The 14,030-nt window shown below is 38.0% G+C and overlaps 1 protein-coding gene across 1 annotated transcript; it reads left to right on the top strand.

The window, feature by feature from the left end:
* The first annotated feature begins 21 nt into the window (after positions 1–21).
* LOC124260745 (fas apoptotic inhibitory molecule 1-like) lies at positions 22–10,264 on the top strand. The gene is made up of 5 exons (XM_046695058.1): positions 22–74; positions 2,522–2,639; positions 7,457–7,679; positions 8,345–8,394; positions 9,649–10,264. Exons 2-5 carry the CDS (start codon positions 2,526–2,528, stop codon positions 9,796–9,798), a joined length of 537 nt encoding a protein of 178 aa, XP_046551014.1. The 5' UTR covers positions 22–74; positions 2,522–2,525; the 3' UTR covers positions 9,799–10,264.
* The last annotated feature ends 3,766 nt before the right edge of the window (positions 10,265–14,030 follow it).

Here is a 14,030-nt window from a genome sequence, read left to right as displayed (position 1 = left end):
AAACATTTGCTGCGAAGCTACCCGGAAGTGTGTACATTTTGGTCTGTTGCCGAGCAGCAAGAAGCGAAGACGAAGTACGTGCAAATGTTTGTTTGTGACTGTGATCGTTTTGAGTTATGCTTTTCAAAATCTACGCCCAAAACGAATAAATTCTTCATACTGATGACTAAGTCTATACACAAAAGTAGACTGTATTGTAAACTTTATACTACGCTCAATGCTTATTATTCACAGTGCTATAAACAAACAGTCAGTATTAGTTAGAGTCAGTTATCATGAACTACTCGGAATTCTGCTTCGATCTGCTTCACGATTCAGCAGATTGAAGATGAATTCCGAATTAATATGCCTGCAACACGGCAGTTGTATCTACAGGAACTACATCCTAAACATACCATATCCCTCGACATATGGCACTGTATCAATCTACTATTATGTTCCTGTGGTTTCAACCTCAAGTATTTTAACAACTGGTCAAAAGCCTGTAATGTAAATATTTCTAAGGTGAAACTTTATCACAATTTAACCAGAAATTAAAACGACATATTCTTCTGATGTAGACCAACATGAGTAAAGCCACCCTGACACTTGCATGAATTTTGTCCCCGCACTGCTGCGCTGTTTAAGCATACTAGTAAGTAGTAGTCTGGTATTTCTTTCTTGCTAACTCTGCTGCCTGTTTCTGCTGTGTTTGGGGCTCTTCTTGGGGCTCTCCTTGAGGTGCAGAAACATCAGCACTTGAGGAGGGGGAGAAATATCCCTCTCACTCTGTGCAACCTCTGTCTCTATCTCTGCAACCTCTGTCTGCCAGTAGGTTGCACAATGTTCACAACTAGTTCACGCAAGTGGCACGAAGATTATGCATACCAGGATTTTTTAACATTTCAAAATTTTCTTTGTGCACTGGTATGCAGCCCTGCACAGTTTATGCACACTTCACACCAGTTTACACCAAAATTACTCATTGGCACGCATAATTGCATACCAGTGTGGGGACAAAATTTGTGCAAGTGTCAGGGTGGCTTAAGTTAGGAGTATACTTGACTAGCAATGCTAAAACACTTTATATGATACAGGTTTAAAAAACACCCCACACAGGCTGAAGATAACTGCAGATCAGAGTATATGTATATTGGTGGTGCTGCTCAGTGGCGACAGGCGTGAGGACTGCTGTGATTATTATTATATGTATGCTATTACACACAGGGCACTACATAAACAGCTATCCTAACACACTGTTATGTTATGAAACTTGAGGCATATCACTTGTATGTATAGTCTGTTTGCAGTGAAAACGTACCAATGAATTTCACTTTAAACCAAAAAGTAAATCAAATAAAGTGAAATTAAGATTACGAATCCTCATAATTTTACCTTGCCAATTGAACATTTGAATCCCAGAATTTTATTCATCTTAGGATAAAAGTTGATTAACAAATGATCATCGATTCAAATCGCTATTATTGGTTTGTATTACAAGGGGGTAAGCACAGTAGTTGGAACACTGAAACAAATGCACATGCGTTACGTGATGAGCGTTAAATTAGACCAACCCTACTTGTTCTCGGTGTTTCATTTAATGTGCATACACCCTTGTAATACAAACCAATAATAACGATTTGAAACTATGATCGTTTGTTAAACAACTTTTATCCTAAGTTTAATAAAATTGTGACATTTAAATGTTCAGTTGGCAAGGTAAAATTATGAGGATTCGCAATCTTAATTTCACTTTATTCGATTTACTTTCTTGTTTAAAGTGAAATTCATCAGTGCATTTTCACTGCAAACAGACTATAATTAAATTGGCTGGTATGCAAATTCTTATGTTTCTGATACTACCGTTTTCATAGACTTATTCATAAGTGTCATCTTAGACTAACAACTAGTCTCTGAAATGAACATATTTTACAGAAAAAAAAGCTTATAGTAAAAAAATAAAACATGATGAAAAGGAGCTCTGAGTCTTTCTGAAGCTGTGGAAAACTAGACTTGCTACATTAATGTAGATGTGAGGAGATATAACTATGAAATGTGTTGTAAACTGAAATCAATCATGACAATGTGAAATGTTTGAAAAATGTCCTTATAGTTAAATACAACTAACTGATGCTGATGAACACTTTGATTCTGAAACTTAATAATGTAATGCTGAAAAATAGTGTCAACATGGTCATGTTTTGTAGACAAAAGTTCTAGCATAGGATGAAATACACACCATAGGATGTTTCTTGTCAACATGTATCTTTGTTCTTTTACTTAGTTGTACTTGTAGCATTATAACAGTTATATTTCATGATCCACTATTTATTTTGAAGACTATAGAATGTATTTGGGTTGTGTACACCCAACAGAGGAGAGAATGAAAATTTGAGTGCATATTATTCCACTGATTGATGTAATGATATTTTAGCACTTCTAGCTTACTTTGCAGATAGAGTTATGCGTTTTACAAGCAAATTGTTGTTGTTGTTGTAGTTGTAGTTGTGAAAAGGCTATATTTTCTTTAAAAATTAAACAGGAATATGTCAAGTGACCTAGTGGCCACATGGGAGGTCGCTCTAAGTGATGGGGTGCACACGATAGAATTCGAACATGGAACAACAACAGGCAAGAGAGTCATCCGTGTAGATGGAAAGGTGAGGTAGTTTCAATTTTTTATTAAGTTCTCATCCCCAATATTTCATGTATCATAATCATTTTCATCAGAACTCAGTGATAAAATATGGACTGTTTGTAGCAAAGCTTGCATGACCAAAAGAATTTATACTGGACCGGACTTTGGACTACTGGCTAAATTCACAAACTATGCCTCATCACACATGAATCTGTACACTGTGTAGAAGTGTGGTGTCATGGAAGAAGCCTCTGTATGACAACGAAGTAGTTGGTGTTAGAAATTTTATGTCGGTGTTTGTATACAGACTTAAAGTATCTTATGAGCAAGATTGGCATGCAACCATCAATAGCAGCACTAAATATTCAACCTATATTTCGTTTAAATCATCATTTGGCTTAGAATTGTATATCAAAGAACTCACTTATTGAAAATTTAGGGCTGCGTTTGCTCAATTTAGATGTTTTTCACACCGGCTTCGAATTGAAACTGGCAGATATGCTAAGGAAACTAAAGTTGATAGATTATGTCTTGTATGCAAAGGGGCCGGTGGGGTAGCCTAATGGTTAAAGCGTTTGCTCATCACGCCAAAGACCCGGGTTCGAATCCCCACATGGGCACAATGTGTGAAGTCCATTTCTGGTGTCCCCCGCTGTGATGTTGCTGGAATATTGCTAAAAGCGGCATAAAACCAAACTCAGTCAGTCAGTTGTATGCAAAGAACGATATATTGAAGACGAATTCCATTTCTTATTAGTATGTAATGTATACCAAGATCTAAGGTCTCTACTTTTGCCAAAGAAATACTATTTGAATCCTACTGTACATAAATTTGACATGTTAATGTCAGAGATAAATCCAGAAACTTTAAAAAATCTAGAAGAGTATGTATATAAAGCTATGCGTCTTAGACAGTCATTTGTACATATTGTAACATAACCGAACCGTATGTTATTAATTATATTGTATATTGTATATTGTATATACTCTCTCATAGTCAATTGTAAATGTAGAATGGGCCTGTGGCCTCCACTACAAGAAATAAAGATTGATGGACAGAAGTCAAATGAACCTATGCATGTCTCTCAGCTGTTTGTGACCATATATTGCCATTTATTGAAGCATATGAGTACACAAGCATTAAGCTGTTTTATTTGGCTTTGCCATGTAAAAGGGTATGAGGCCCCTTCTGGTACAAGCAATGTAATGTGCTTACCATAGTGCATGACTGTAGATGCCAGAAATTATTATATATTTTTTTGTGCCAATATTTCAATCTTTTCTTTTTTGGTATAGAGTAACAAATAAAAAGAAATATTTCACTGTATGCTTAAGAGCATGGTTATGCATTCTGTGTGAAACACTTAGTCTGATGTGCTTGTACTGGTTTTACTGTGTCTGATCATGCTTTTATCGCATAAGAGTCCTTGAATTGATGATCTGATCATGCTTTTATGGCATAAGAGTCCTTGAATTGATGATCTGATCATGCTTTTATGGCATAAGGCATAATTGATGTCCTTGAATGGATAATCTTGATTGATGATCTGATCATGCTGATATAAGAGTCCTTGAATTGATGATCTGATCATGCTTTTATGGCATAAGAGTCCTTGAATTGATGATCTGATCATGCTTTTATGGCATAAGAGTCCTTGAATTGATGATCTGATCATGCTTTTATGGCATAAGAGTCCTTGAATTGATGATCTGATCATGCTTTTAATAAACTTTTATGGCATAAGTGTCCTTGAATTGATGATCTGATCATGCTTTTATGGCATAAGAGTCCTTGAATTGATGATCTGATCATGCTTTTTATGCATAAGATGGCATAAGATGATCTAATCATTGAATTGCATGATCTTGATCATGATCTTTTATGGCATAAGAGTCCTTGAATTGATGATCTAATCATGCTTTATGGCATAAGAGTCCTTGAATTGATGATCTAATCATGCTTTTATGGCATAAGAGTCCTTGAATTGATGATCTGATCATGCTTTTATGGCATAAGAGTCCTTGAATTGATGATCTGATCATGCTGATATGGCATAAGAGTCCTTGAATTGATGATCTGATCATGCTTTATGGCATAAGAGTCCTTGAATTGATGATCTGATCATGCTGATATGGCATAAGAGTCCTTGAATTGATGATCTGATCCTTGAATATGATCTGCTCATGCTTATGGCATAAGAGTCCTTGAATTGATGATCTGATCATGCTTTTATGGCATAAGAGTCCTTGAATTGATGATCTGATCATGCTTTTGGCATAAGAGTCCTTGAATTGATGATCTGATCATGCTTTTATGGCATAAGAGTCCTTGAATTGATGATCTGATCATGCTTTTATGGCATAAGAGTCCTTGAATTGATGATCTAATCATGCTTTTATGGCATAAGTCCTTTGAATTGATGATCTAATCATGCTTTTATGGCATAAGAGTCCTTGAATTGATGATCTGATCATGCTTTTATGGCATGAGAGTCCTTGAATTGATGATCTGATCATGCTTTATGGCTGATATGGCTGATATGGCATGAGAGTCCTTGAATTGATGATCTAATCATGCTTTTATGGCATATGAGTCCTTGAATTGATGATCTGATCATGCTTTTATGGCATGAGAGTCCTTGAATTGATGATCTGATCATGCTGATATGGCATGAGAGTCCTTGAATTGATGATCTGATCATGCTTTTATGGCATAAGAGTCCTTGAATTGATGATCTGATCATGGCATAAGAGTCCTTGAATTGATGATCTAATCATGCTTTTATGGCATAGAGTCCTTGAATTGATGATCTGATCATGCTTTTATGGCATAAGAGTCCTTGAATTGATGATCTAATCATGCTTTTATGGCATAAGAGTCCTTGAATTGATGATCTGATCATGCTTTTATGGCATAAGAGTCCTTGAATTGATTATCTAATCATGCTTTTATGGCATAAGAGTCCTTGAATTGATTATCTGATCATGCTTTTATGGCATGAGAGTCCTTGAATTGATGATCTAATCATGCTTTTATGGCATAAGAGTCCTTGAATTGATGATCTAATCATGCTTTTATGGCATAAGAGTCCTTGAATTGATGATCTGATCATGCTTTTATGGCATAAGAGTCCTTGAATTGATGATCTGATCATGCTTTTATGGCATGAGAGTCCTTGAATTGATGATCTGATCATGCTTTTATGGCATAAGAGTCCTTGAATTGATGATCTGATCATGCTGATATGGCATAAGAGTCCTTGAATTGATGATCTGATCATGCTTTTATGGCATAAGAGTCCTTGAATTGATGATCTGATCATGCTGATATGGCATAAGAGTCCTTGAATTGATGATCTGATCATGCTTTTATGGCATAAGAGTCCTTGAATTGATGATCTGATCATGCTTTTATGGCATAAGAGTCCTTGAATTGATGATCTGATCATGCTTTTATGGCATAAGAGTCCTTGAATTGATGATCTGATCATGCTTTTATGGCATAAGAGTCCTTGAATTGATGATCTGATCATGCTTTTATGGCATAAGAGTCCTTGAATTGATGATCTAATCATGCTTTTATGGCATAAGAGTCCTTGAATTGATGATCTAATCATGCTTTTATGGCATGAGAGTCCTTGAATTGATGATCTAATCATGCTTTTATGGCATGAGAGTCCTTGAATTGATGATCTAATCATGCTTTTATGGCATAAGAGTCCTTGAATTGATGATCTGATCATGCTTTTATGGCATAAGAGTCCTTGAATTGATGATCTGATCATGCTGATATGGCATGAGAGTCCTTGAATTGATGATCTAATCATGCTTTTATGGCATATGAGTCCTTGAATTGATGATCTAATCATGCTTTTATGGCATAAGAGTCCTTGAATTGATGATCTGATCATGCTTTTATGGCATAAGAGTCCTTGAATTGATGATCTGATCATGCTGATATGGCATGAGAGTCCTTGAATTGATGATCTAATCATGCTTTTATGGCATATGAGTCCTTGAATTGATGATCTGATCATGCTTTTATGGCATGAGAGTCCTTGAATTGATGATCTGATCATGCTTTTATGGCATGAGAGTCCTTGAATTGATGATCTGATCATGCTGATATGGCATAAGAGTCCTTGAATTGATGATCTGATCATGCTTTTATGGCATGAGAGTCCTTGAATTGATGAACTAATCATGCTTTTATGGCATAAGAGTCCTTGAATTGATGATCTGATCATGCTTTTATGGCATAAGAGTCCTTGAATTGATCATCTAATCATGCTTTTATGGCATAAGAGTCCTTGAATTGATGATCTGATCATGCTTTTATGGCATGAGAGTCCTTGAATTGATGATCTAATCATGCTTTTATGGCATATGAGTCCTTGAATTGATGATCTAATCATGCTTTTATGGCATAAGAGTCCTTGAATTGATGATCTGATCATGCTTTTATGGCATAAGAGTCCTTGAATTGATGATCTGATCATGCTTTTATGGCATGAGAGTCCTTGAATTGATTATCTGATCATACTGATATGAGTAAAGAGTCCTTGAATGATTATCAGATCATGCTAATACGGCTTCTTGAATTGATGATCTGATCATGCTGATATGACTTATGGGTACTTGAATTGGATGCAAAGACAATTAAAGTGGCATTTTGCATATCAGTTTGGATTCCTGTTGCCAAAATTGTGTTGCGTTACATCATCCAACGAGCTCGATTTATGAATGTATTTATACAGTCTTTCATCGAGTTTTAGAAAGTTTGCTTGAGATGGCAATGTGTTCATCAATCCATATGTAACCTTGTCTTTTGATTTCCAGGAAATACATAGAGAAGACTGGATGTTCAAATTGGTTGGCAAGGAAGCATTCAAGGTGGGCAAGGCCAAGTGTGAGATAACCATTGAGGCAGTCAGTGGATTTGCCTATGAGTACACGTTGCAAGTAAATGGCAAAAGTTTGCAGAAGTTCTGTGAGAACCAGCGCAAGATCACCCAGTCCTGGATACTCCACATAGGCGAGAACCCGATAAGGGTCACCATGGGTAAGATGACATTATACTGTTCAAGGTGAATTGGGGTCAAGGTTATTGCACTAACATGTTCACCATGGGTAACATGACATATTGATCAAGGTGAATTGGGGTCAAAGTTATTGCACGTACATGTTCACCATGGGTAAGATGACATAGTGATCAAGGTGAATTGGGGTCAAAGTTATTGCACGTACATGTTCACCATGGGTAAGATGACATAGTGATCAAGGTGAATTGGGGTCAAAGTTATTGCACTTACGTGTTCACCATGGGTAAGATAGCATCATACTGATCAAGGTGAATTGGGGTCAAGGTTATAGCACTTACCTGTTCACCATGGGTAAGATGACATCATACTGTTCAATGTGAATTGGGGTCAAGGTCATTGCACTTACATTTTCATGCACATGTCAATACATGTATGTGTGAGTGCACTAACAAGTACTGGCCCACTGAGATATCACGCCTCAGTTTAATATGGCACAGTGTCGGGACTTCTTCTTGCAGACAGACTATTGTTTTGTTTCAAAATTGGGATGTTATTGGGTGGTATTTTAACATTTTAACATTAACATTACAACATTATAAGCAGTTCAATGGCAGACTTGGGTCCCAAAGTTGGCTTTTTACCAGGCTACATCCTATTTTTTAACTTACTGAATCTTATGTTCCAGAGAAGGACACGGTTGATGTGTGGGTGAATGGAGAAAAAGTAAACACTGCTGTAAGTTTAGTTCATATACTGAGGGAAACAAATAAAGGAACACCACTTGATGGCAGTGTTCCTTTATTTATTCTCTGATTTTCCCCCATAGTGCTATTCAAAGCTGGTGATGAAAACTTGAAAATATTAAATGAACACTTGAATTTTCCTGTGTTCCTTTATTTGTTTCTCTCAGTATATTTAATCTCATCCATTTATCAGTGGCCTACATAAATGTGAGCTGACTTGCTCCAGCATCAGCAGTTGAATGGATGTTATGATCATGGGTGTAATCCCTGTCAGGGGTGGAAATAACCCATTGCCCGACGTCCGAGTCCAGTGTTTTTTTCTGTCGGGCAAGCAAATTTGTATATCACGCTGTACCGGTGTCCAGTTGACTTTCCAATGTTAATAATGTTGTTTATTTAAAAATCAACAAGAAAACGGCCGGTATAGTGGAAAACTTATCAGGGCAAGTGATTTTACATGTGCCACTGTACCGGAGTACACTAGCAATTTTAAAGTTATTTCCACCCCTGCCTGTGTCTACCTGTTTGTACCTTGGAGCCCAAGCCAATGTTTGTGTGTTTCTCCAAAGTGGTATAAATCTAATTTTGCATCCCTATCACATTTTCCTGACATGTTGAGCTAACAGACACATCATGGTATAACTGAATTCAATGTTTTGTTTGATCACATCTTAGTTCCGACTACCGTTAAAGAAAGGTCTGGTGACATAATCTACAGAAAGTACTGCCATACATAATTGGACATCCATTATACATCATAGGCTGATCCAGAGGTGGGGTGCAGGGGAGTGTGCTTTCTCAAGAGTGTGCACCCCCCTCAAAAAGCTGTTTCCGTCTCTGTACATTCAAGAATTTTCTTATTTTCTTGTTACTCATCTCATTGGTTCATCAAAGTGTGCAGAAGCTCCTTCTGATACTTCCTGTAATGGGACATCTTTAGCTTGTTAAGATCTAACTTGAACTCAAGTTACTTAGGGGGCGGTGGTGTAGCCTAGTGGTTAAAGCGTTGGCTCGTCAAGCCGAAGACCCGGGTTTGAATCCCCACATGGGTACAATGTGTGAAGCCCATTTCTGGTGTTCCCCGCCGTGATGTTGCTGGAATATTGCTGAAAGTGGCGTAAAACCAAATTCAGTCAGTCAATCAGTCAAGTTACTAAGATCTAACATCTCGCAGCGGAGAGAACTAAATCCTGTTTATTATGAGATTCGGAGATTATGAGAACCCAAACCACTGTTCGTATTCCAGGCCGAGTTTGTTGATGACGGAACTGAGACCCACTTTGAGATCGGTGCTCATTCCGCCTACATCAAAATCTGCAGCAGCGGCAAACGTCGAAGTGGCTTGGTGCACCAGCTGTTTGTGGACGATGTGGAGATACCACTTGCCAATGACTGAGGAAACAGGATTTCGATCAAACAACGGATATATCAAAACAATTCACCTCAGTTCATACTTAGACCTGATTGTTTGGTTGTGGAATAACTGTAGGATTGAGCATATGAATGTTTCATGTGATTTTTTCAAGATTTAGCATGGTAGTGAAATACCTCAGTTGTCTGGAACTATACATATAAAGGTATATTTTTTGGTGAACAATTCAGAGAATGAGATATCGATATGTTATTTTTCTTGTCTTATAATTGTGATACTTTACCGTCCACCTTCAGTAGATCTTTAGTCACCTCGAGCAAACTGACCAGAGTGAAAGGTATTATACAGGCGATTCTTAATTTTAACAGTGTAACAAATAATTGTGATGGTTTTGATTGAAAAGAGGTATGGATCAAGACTATTTTTGTTCAAAATCAGTCAAATGTGCAAATTATATTTTTATTGGGCAATTACGTATTGCAATTTGTTTCAAAAAACTTATAATCTCATTTTATTCCATGATATCTAACCTGATTTGGTTTGCAAATCAGTTTCCAAATTACATGTCAAAATACCATGAATTCATTTAAAGTTTCATAATATCTTTCATAAAAACTTTACAATACAAAGTTATTTTTCCAGTTTGGCAGTTTGTGAGCTAGATTCTGTATTACCTCACCAGCTGTTTAGGTTGAGTATATATCTTGTCATTGTGGGGTGTTGAGGTAGCATTGTGGTTAAAGCATTCCTCATCATTGTGTGACCTCATTTCTGATGTCTATATCCATGATGTTGCTGGACTATTGCTAAAAGCGGCGTTGAATGATATTCACCACTCACCATTGGTACTCACATTCCTTCGAGATGAAAAATGTATGTCGTTCAAACGTATCACATTGTAAATGTATCACAATGATAGAGAAGTACAAAATGGCAAGCTCTCTTTTCTGTGTTAATTCTGTCATTTTCATTCAGTTTTATCAGCTGTTTTTAAGTTTTTGTTTGTCATGTTTTCTTTCACATAATCGGGTGATAATGATTTTGTGAGTCAGGCATGTTCCACAATGCTATCATATTACCAACATAGACTTACGACAGTTGTTGTACCATGATCAGTTTGTTGGAATCGGATCTGGGTTAGAATTGATCTTCAGTAACCCATTCTTGTAGGCAACTAATGGGATCAGATGGTCAGGCTCGCTGACTTGGTTGACACATGTCATCATATCCCAATAGATCGATGCTCATGATGTTGATCACAGAATTGTCTGATCCAGACTTGTATATTTACAGACTGCCGCCATATAGCTAGAATAGAGTGTGGAGTAAAACTAAACTCACTCACTTACAAGTGGAATCGGTCCAAGGTTCTGTTGCCTTTAAGAGACACAGTTTCACTAATGACTGGCACTAGTAAGATGATAGTCTGTATGTATGTTATAACAGTGTTGTAAGATTCACTCAGGCACAAGGTTACGATATCTTAATGTTTTCTGTTTGAAAGATTGTAGCAATAAAGCATTGTACACTTGTCCATACATTGCCGTCCATATATATGTCCATGTATCCAGACTTGTTACATTACCATAAAAAGCTGTAAAACTTTAGGTGATTGTTTGATATTTTGCATGGGTTCAAAAATCCCATTGCCCGATGCCCGGGACAAGTCAGTTTTCATTTCGGGCAATCAAATAATGGTATCTTACTTGTCCGTGGGCTACTAGATAATTTCCACTTATGGTTTCAAACTGCAAATAAACTTGGATTTAATTTCATATCTGCTCAAAATGTAGCTATTAAATTTTGCAATGATAATAAAGTAGAGTTATCTTTCTTTGCTATTTATCACTTTAACATCAAATACCATGTTAATTTATTCTTTCATAATTACATCATCATAATTATGTCATAAAATCAGGGCAAGTGGAAAATTAGTCAGGACAAGTTACTTTCTTTAAGTTACTTGCCCTGTGGCAAGTGGCTTTTAAAAAAATTTGAACCCCTGGGTATATCCATTCACACACTACCTTGGAACAAGGGGTCAGTTTGTTTTGACCTAATACATGTATTATGTTTGTGTTCTTGTCTATCTTCCCGTTTTTGATTGATTGTCGTATAGGATGTTTTGTATTGATGCTGTAATATCTTTTTTCATTTTCTTTATTTTCTTTAATCAGGTAATGAGCAACAACAATCAGGCCCATCTTTCATCATTTCAGCATTTAACAACTAAAAGAAATTATTGTAAATGTAATACATGTCAAGTTTCCATCTGAATAAATTTACATTAAGTACCTACAGAAACTGCTTGGCATAAATTAAAACTGGTTGTCACCATGTTTCCATTCAGACTGATGATCCACATTCAGGTAGAGATGATTTCTTGTTTCAGATTCAACTTGACAGCATGTGTTGTATTTGCATGTGTTTGGGTGACTAAGCTCATGAAATAATGGCTCACTAAAGGCACACCGTTTTATAATCACTGACCCATAACATTGACCCCCAACTCCACCCTATCCCCAGCCCCACGTCAACCTCACCCTATTCCGACCCCCATATCAACCCTCCCTACCCCAGCCCCACATCAGCCCCACCCTGTCCCACCCCCCCCACATCAGCCCCACCCTATCCCCACCCCTACATCAACCCCACCCTATCCCCAGCCCCACATCAACCCCACATCAATCCCACCCTATCCCCAGTCCCACATCAACCCCCCTTCCTATCCCTAACCCCACATCAGCCCACCCTGTCCCCACCCGATATCAACCCCATCCCCACCCCAGCCCCACATCAGCCCCACCCTATCCCTAACCCCCCAACAGCCCACCCTATCCCCCCCCACATCAACCCCACCCTATCCTCACCCCCACAACAACCCCTAGCCTATCCCTCACCCCTACATCAACCCCACCCTATCCCCACCCCCACATCAACCCCACCCTGTCCCAACCACACATCAATTCCACTCTATCCCCAGCCCCACATCAACCCCACCCTATCCCCACCACCACATCAACCCCCATCCTATCCTCACCCCAACATCAACCCCACCCTATCCTATCCTCACCCCCACATCAACCCCACCCTATCCCCAGCCCCACATCAACCCCACCCTATCCTCACCCCACACACAACCCAACCCTGTCCCCAGCCCCACATCAACCCCACCCTATCCTCACCCCCACCCTATCCCCAGCCCTACATCAACCCCACCCTATGCCCACCCCACAACAACCTCATCCGGTTCATACCCCCACATAAACCACAACCGGTTCCATCCCCACCCCAACCCCCGACCCACCTTACCCCCATCAAGACAATCCAACACTTGTTATATTTTCATCATATTGGGTGTATATTTTACCTTTTTTATACTGGTGTATTTAATTTCATGACAATAGTGTTAAACTAACTTGTATGTTTTCTTAATGTTTGGGTAAAACAATCATATAACTGTTATGTTGTGTTATTATATTTTGTGTTATTGTAATATTCATAATACCATATACACATACAATGTGTATGTATCAGTCCAAGGTGGTTCGATTTTAAATCTTGTTTAACTTCAAGTAAATATTTATCAGACCAAAATGTAGACAATGACATCAGGGTAATTTTACTACTTTGCAATATTTTCGAAATTTAATTGAAAAAGGAGGATGTTTTCTCGACTTATAAATGGTGACTGAGAAGTCAGCGATGTTTGTGTTGTCATGGATACAAGTGTTACAGTTGTTTTTTGTGAACTTTATTTGTGTTATTAGTCATAACTACACTAAAAGTGTGAGAAGCAGTTCATTTAATTTCGAAAGAGTGTTAACGGATTGATAAATCTCATGTCTTTAAAACAGGGCTCGATTTACTTGTATAAAACAATCTAATATTTTATGTCTTCATGACCCATGTGCCTGTAAAATGTTTCAAATTTATGTCTGTAAACTCTATCCAAACAAAATTTATCTTTGGACACCCTCAATACACCTAACGTTTATTTTCCAAACTACAACAGTAGACCCTGTGGTATGTGTAATTTGTCATGTTTTCAAACTCTCGGTACTTCATGATTGTGGGGCGGTGGGGTAGCCTAATGGTTAAAGCATTGGCTCGTCACGCGAGGCCCGGGTTCGAATCCCCACATGGGTACAATGTGTGAAGCCCATTTCTGGTGTCCCCCGCCGTGATGTTGCTGGAATATTGCTAAAAGCGGCGTAAAACCAAACTCAGTCAGTCAGTCATGATTGTGGGGTGGT

Source organism: Haliotis rubra, unplaced genomic scaffold (assembly GCF_003918875.1).
Source record: "Haliotis rubra isolate DU_JTF1 unplaced genomic scaffold, ASM391887v1 Scf773, whole genome shotgun sequence".
Lineage (NCBI taxonomy): Eukaryota > Metazoa > Mollusca > Gastropoda > Lepetellida > Haliotidae > Haliotis > Haliotis rubra.
The sequence above is the reverse complement of the archived record's forward strand: the minus strand, read 5'-3'. Positions and strand labels throughout refer to the sequence as shown.